The 6231-nt window shown below is 51.6% G+C and overlaps 2 protein-coding genes across 3 annotated transcripts in view; both read left to right on the forward strand.

The window, feature by feature from the left end:
- Nucleotides 1–1767, forward strand: part of S100a13 (S100 calcium binding protein A13) — a 14575-nt gene extending 12808 nt beyond the window's left edge. For both annotated transcript variants that reach the window (XM_050118669.1, XM_050166498.1), the window contains one exon: nt 1530–1767. In XM_050118669.1, the coding sequence (XP_049974626.1) occupies nt 1530–1673 (144 nt within the window). In that variant the 3' untranslated portion in view covers nt 1674–1767. The remainder of the gene's footprint in view (nt 1–1529) is intronic.
- Nucleotides 1768–1879: 112 nt separating this feature from the next.
- On the forward strand, nt 1880–6231 carry S100a14 (S100 calcium binding protein A14). The gene is made up of 4 exons (XM_050166495.1): nt 1880–4300; nt 4603–4734; nt 5167–5313; nt 5528–6231. Exons 2-4 carry the CDS (start codon nt 4705–4707, stop codon nt 5663–5665), a joined length of 315 nt encoding a protein of 104 aa, XP_050022452.1. The 5' UTR covers nt 1880–4300; nt 4603–4704; the 3' UTR covers nt 5666–6231.

A 6231-nucleotide genomic window follows, 5' to 3' on the forward strand; every position in this document is an offset into this window, starting at 1 on the left:
TCTTTCTCTCTCTCTCTCTCTCTCTCTCTCTCTCTCTCTTTCTTTCTTTCTTTCTTTCTTTCTTTTTGAGACAGGGTTTACTCTGTAGCTTTGGTGCCTGTCCTAGAACTAGCTCTTGTATACCAGGCTGGCTTTGAACTCACAGAGATCTGCCTACCTCTGCCTCTCGAGTGTTGGGATTAAAAGTATAGTGTTGAACAAGGCAGACAAGGTCCTTGTGCCACAGAAGCTGTCATTCTAGTGGATCACGAGGATCAAATGAAATAAAAGGTAGTATAATATCACAATGCCTGGAGTCCAGGATGTAAGGGATGGCCCTGCCACCTTCCCTTCCACTGGTAGTAGAGGCGCTGTGCAATGAATGAATGAGCTTACGGCTCTGCTAAAAAGAAAAACAAATCAAAACACTCCCAAAACCAAACAAAACTAAAGGCCTCTATGAATTTGCTACGTGTCATCTAGAGATTTGTTTGGCAGATCTTTGCCAAGATGTTGACCCAAATGTTGAGCATGGGCGCTGGAGAGATGGCTCAGTGGCAAGGCACACTGCTCTTGCAAAGGACCTAGATTCAGTTCCCAGCACCTAAATGGTAGCTCAAATCCATCTGTAACTTCTCTTCAGATAGCATCCTTGGGTGGTTTGAAAGAAAATGGCCCCCAAAGGGAGTGGCACTATTTGGCTTTGTTGGAGGAAATATGTCACTGTGGAGGCGGGCTTTGAGGGTTCATATATGCTCAAGCCATGCCCAGTGAGACTGTCTGCTTCCTGTTGCCTTCTGATCAAGATGTAGCCAGTACCATGTTTGCCTGCATGACACCATGCTCCTTGCCATGATGATAATAGACTGAACCTCTGAACTGTAAGCTGCCACCTCAATTAAATGTTTTCCTTTATAAGAGTTACCGTGGTCATGGTGTCTCTTCACAGCAATATAAACCCTAACTAAGACAATTCTTTTCTGATCTCTGTGGGCACCAGGCATATATGTGGTATACATGCATATCACATGTTGGCAAAATGCTCACACACATACAAAATAAAATGAATGAATCTAGCCCCCCAAAACCTCAGTCTTGAGAATCAAGCTCTATGTGAGACATCTTTCCATTAGACATCCCTGAGTTATTCAGCAGTGACATTTATGGTTGTAATTGTTTATCTGGCAACGAATCCTTTTATCATGAAGTCAGGCTTACAGAGGTCATTGCTCTTATAGCCGTGAGATGTTTTGTCAAGAGCACCCTAGTAAACCAGATAACCCAGCATTTTTGCTAGTCCTCTGACCTGGCAGGTGATGACAAAATTGAGGAGCTATTAGGATGATGCAGATGAGCAGGAGTGGATTGTGGAGGACGAGGGTAGTTTATGATCAGCCGCACTGTCTGCCTGTGTCCCTCGCTATGGGACCTCCGGCAGTGCAGTCCTGGGTCCGTAGCCCCACCCTTCGTGCCGGTGTTGGTGCTGTTTGTGGGTAGCGCCTGATGGTACTTCTCTCTTCCTGCTAGTTTCTAACCCTTTTACATCTTAGGACGTGGGCTCTCTGGATGAGAAGATGAAGAGCTTGGATGTGAACCAGGACTCGGAGCTGAAGTTCAATGAGTACTGGAGACTGATTGGGGAACTGGCAAAGGAAATCAGGAAGGAGAAAGCCCTGGAGATCCGGAAGAAATAAAGCCTGCTTGTTGGGATGGGGGCCCAGCAGGGCCTGCTGGGCAGGGCTGGGCAGAACGTCACTCCCCCTAATAAAGCTTCCTTCTTGAAACACAGATGCATGTTCTTATACTCTACCCAGATTCCTTTTCTGGACACCAGGAAGCGGGAAAGCTCTGTCTTTACCTGAGGTGAAAACATGAAAATCAAAGACACTTTGAAGGCAAGGAATGAGATTCATCCTCTCATACTCCACAGCATCTAGCATCCTGCCGACTGTGTGATGGTTTTCATCCCTTTGGGGTTAAGGACAGAACTCAGGTCCTTGAGCATGTGTGGCATAGGCCTTGTATTAAGTAGGTGCTCAATAAATACAGAGAGCCGGGCGGTGGTGGCACACGTCTTTAATCCCAGCACTCGGGAGGCAGAGGCAGGCGGATCTCTGTGAGTTCGAGGCCAGCCTGGTCTACAAGAGTTAGTTCCAGGACAGGCTCCAAAACCACAGAGAAACCCTGTCTCGAAAAACAAAAAACAAAACAAAACAAAACAAAACAAAAATACAGAGATTTGAGGCAGGCAGCTCCTAGGGCTCAGCTCCGTGACTTCAGCTCCCAGTTTTCCCCATATAATTCCTGGAGTTTGTTTTTTGGTTAATGATGATAATACGATTACCTGCTAAACCTTTTACCCATATTACCCTCGTTAACTCTCATGGCGGTTAAGGTTAATCAATTAATTTTTGAGTGTTGAGGATTAACTTAAGATCTTGCACATGTTAGGCCATTGGGAGGAGTCATACCCCCGGCCCTCTCTTAGCTTTTTTCTTTCTTCTTGTGTTGTTATTGTTTTAATATTTATTTTCATTTTCTGTGCATTGGTGATTTGCACACATGTGTGTCTGTGTGAGGCTGTCAGATCTTGGAGTTACAGACAATTGTGAGCTGCCGTGTGGGTGCTCTGGAAGACAAGCAGTCGGTGCTCCTGACTGCTGAGCCACCTCTCCAGCCCCCTTGTCACTGTTTTGAGATAGAGTCTCACTGTCTTCAGCAATCTTCCTTCCTCAACCTCACAGGCACTGGGGTCGATAGCAGGTGTGCTACCTCTCCTGGCTTTGAGGAAACAATTTTAGGGAGGTTAAGGTAACAAAGCTAGAGCTGGCCTGGAGAAATGCTGCTCAAATATGACAGGGAGAGAGAGCACTTGGGGACAGAGTTGTCCCCACCCTGCTCTCTGACTTGAGGGGCAAGTGGTTTGTACAACTCACCACTAGAGAGGGTAGGGGTGTGGCAATGGTGTATGCATCTTGGGTTGCCACTGCTGTACCTGTGGGTGTCCACTTGGGGCAGCTAGTCAGCCAGAGGAAGATCAGCAGAGACAAATTAGTCATCATGTACCAGGAAAGAGGCCCCAGAGGGACCTCCGAAGGCATCCCTGGGCTCTCCGAGGGGACATTGGCAGAGAATTTGAGAGATTTCCAGACTCCTCAGTGGGAACCCAGGCTGAGGGACTCTGAGAAGCCCTCTGATGGCGAGACCCTTGTAGAGTCCCCAGAGAAGCCCTCAGAGGAGCTCTCCAAATGCCACTGTTGTGGAAGAGTCCCCGATTGAGACCAGAAATACAGGGGACCTCCAGCAGGTGACACAGAAGAGAGGCTGGATATGTGCTCTGAAGTCAGCCTTAGAAGGGAATTTTGACTCTAGGCCCATGCATTCCTTCTGTTGACCCCCAGTTTTTTCACCATGGTCTGTCCTTCCCCATGACTATAGATCCTAGGTCCTGGGCAGGTGAGGAGGGTAGTTGGGTTGGTCATAGTCCCATGAAGAACAGTTTAGACTCCCCTGGGGGTTCCTGGGTAGTAGATTGGAGGGCTGGTGTTGACATGCTATTCAGGGAAGGGGGGTAGAATTTTTGAGGGAGGGAGGAGGTAGCAGCCCAACCAGTTTGGAGAGTTTGTTACCTGCCAGGGAACGCCTTTGAGCCTTGCACATGTGTACCCTGGGCTGCTGCAAGGCGCTGGCAGGACATCAGGTGAAGGCTCAGAGCAGTTGGTTCCCAGTCCCAGAGTGCACTGCTCTGGCCTTCCTTCCAGCCCTTTCATCCGCATGCTGTCAGGACTGGCTTGGCTCTGGGCTTCAGCAGGCCCAGCGTTCCTAGCCAAATTAGCTCTGGTTGGGAGGGAGAGGAGAGAAGAGTCAAAGCACAGAGACCCTGGGGATCTCTTTCAGACTCCTCATCCAGCAAACCCACCCTTAGCAACCCTTCCTTCTCCTCTCACTGTAGACTCCCCCTTCTTCCCTGCCTCCTGGCTGCTAGGTTCCCTCCCTCCCAGGTGTGATTACTTCTGCACGCCTTGTCTTCACTCTCTTCTCTCCCCTCCCTGTGACCCTGCAAGGCTATCTTGTGCCAGGGGTATCCCATACCCAGCCCTCCATGACTTCCTCCTCGCTGTCTGGGTGGTGACTGAGTCTAGAACTCTAGAGGGAGGGTGGGGCGCACAAAGCTGGCTCCCAGCCCAGGAGGCTGCAATAGTTGGGGTGGCTGAGGGATAAGGCCCTGGCCCTGCCCCTGCCTGCTCCTCCCTTCCCCCAGGTATAAGAGCTGAGTTCAGGTGAGCTGGCTCCTCCATCCTGTCTCTGCAGCTGCCAGCAGGTAAGAAAGCCCAGCTCCTTCCACCTAGATGGGCTGTCTCTCCTCATGGAGTACTCCATGCCCCTCTTGCCCAAGTTTCTCAGGGTTGGCTGGAGGAGGTGGGAAGAATGAGGCTGAGGTGAGGCCCAGGGGGTTCCCTCTGAGTGGCTTGGCCTGGGGGCTGTGCCCTTAGCTGCTGGAGTTTGGATAGGGACTGGATCTGTGGGGTGTGGACTCCAATGGCTTAGGTGAATGTATAAGTTGGGTGAAGCCAAAAACGGGCATGAGAAAGAGAATGGTGAGCTCTCTCTCCCCTCACTCAGTCCTCCCTGCTCTAGGCAGATCATGAGCCATCAGCTCCTGTGGGGCAGGCTATAGGACAGACGACAAAAGTAACTCACCGGAGGACCAGTGTACCAGACACCATGGGACAGTGTCGGTCAGCCAACGCTGAGGTGGGCCCATTCATCTGGCTGGTCTTTTTGTTCCTACACTCTTCTCTTCTTCTTATGGGGATTCATGCCTCCCATGACATCTGCTTCTTTTCTAGGCCTTGCCCTAGAGATACTGCCAAAAAGCCCCAAATCTCCTCCCTAGGGTTCCACAGGGTGATGAAAATGGAGTTCTTTTGGAAATAGGATGTCTAGGCACATGCCAGGGCCTGCCCTGCCTAGGATTTGGGGTGGTGAGGCTTACCTAATCTGTGGCTTAGGGCAGAGGTCACTGTGGCCTGGGGGATGGGTAGGTAAAGAAGGAGTGGGGGCAGGATTCTGGACTCAAGAGCGTCTTCTAGCTGCTTCCTATCCTGGTGATTTTCCAAGACTCCTGAGAAGGGTTCTGCAGGGAGGGCAGGTCCTCCTGACATGGCCTGTGTCTCCTATCTTCAGGATGCCCAAGAATTCAGTGATGTAGAGAGAGCCATCGAGACTCTCATCAAGAACTTCCATCAGTACTCGGTGGAGGGCGGAAAGGAGACGCTGACACCTACTGAACTCCGAGACCTGGTTACCCAGCAGCTGCCTCACCTCATGCCGGTACTGAGGGAGTGGACCCCACCCCACCCAGACCCCTGACTTCCCAAGCTGGTGCTCCAAGACCCCACCCACCTGGCCCTGGTTACCCCCTGCCTTTCTCTTTGCCAACGCCCACCCGGTAGGCTCCAGTTCTCCTATTCGCCCTAGGCCAGGGTGGGGCAGGAGGATTTGGAGTGGCTGTCTTGCTGAGTTGTGGTGTCTTTCCTGTTCTCAGAGCAACTGTGGGCTAGAAGAGAAAATTGCCAACCTGGGCAACTGTAATGACTCGAAACTGGAGTTTGGAAGCTTCTGGGAGCTGATTGGAGAAGCAGCCAAGAGTGTGAAGATGGAGAGCCCTGTTGCTCGGAGCTAAGAGCTTGTGCTTGGAACTTGTTGGGGGTCTTGGGGGTATTGGAGGTAGGGGATTCTAGAGGTCCTGGGCATGGAAATAAAACTTCTCTCTACCCTAACCCCCCCCCCCCACTCGCCAGCCTGCACCTCTCCTCATTGCTGTGAGGTTCAGGCTCAGGACAACCTTCCCTTGGGCTCTGTGCCCTCCTCTAGGGTGCTCTGAGGAGCTCCTGGGTCCAAGTCCTCATCCCAGGGGAGCTCAGGGGGTGGGCTGGGGCTGGAAAGGTATGCAGGGATCCTGGTGGGGGAAGGGCCAAACCCTAGGTAGTAGGGGAAGGGCAGAATGGACTATGGGAAGTGATCTGAAGAGTGGGTGGGGAAGCTGGCCGGGCGTCTGAGAGCTGACCCCTTCCAGTGTTGTCCAGTGAAGCTGTAGCTGTCTGCCTTTTGCCGTCCTTGCTGCTTCCAGCTCTGCCCCATCCTCCTCCCAGTAGGATCAGGGGCAAACAAGAGCAGAGCAGCAAAAGGGGCGAAGGAGGGCATGGCTTCAGGACTTCGGGGTGAGAGGACTAGCTAGGTGCTTGGGCA

Source organism: Alexandromys fortis, unplaced genomic scaffold, assembly GCF_014885135.2.
Source record: "Alexandromys fortis isolate MF-2015 unplaced genomic scaffold, M_Fortis_MF-2015_v1.1 scaffold_152, whole genome shotgun sequence".
NCBI classification, from domain to species: Eukaryota; Metazoa; Chordata; class Mammalia; order Rodentia; family Cricetidae; genus Alexandromys; species Alexandromys fortis.

Excerpts from the sequence above, each read along its gene's own strand:
- S100a14 (XM_050166495.1), top strand. The coding sequence starts at position 4,705 with ATGGGACAGTGTCGGTCAGCCAACGCTGAG. Across the intron at positions 4,735-5,166 it reads GTCGGTCAGCCAACGCTGAG|GATGCCCAAGAATTCAGTGA; the intron begins GTGGGCCCATTC and ends TCCTATCTTCAG. Across the intron at positions 5,314-5,527 it reads AGCTGCCTCACCTCATGCCG|AGCAACTGTGGGCTAGAAGA; the intron begins GTACTGAGGGAG and ends TCCTGTTCTCAG.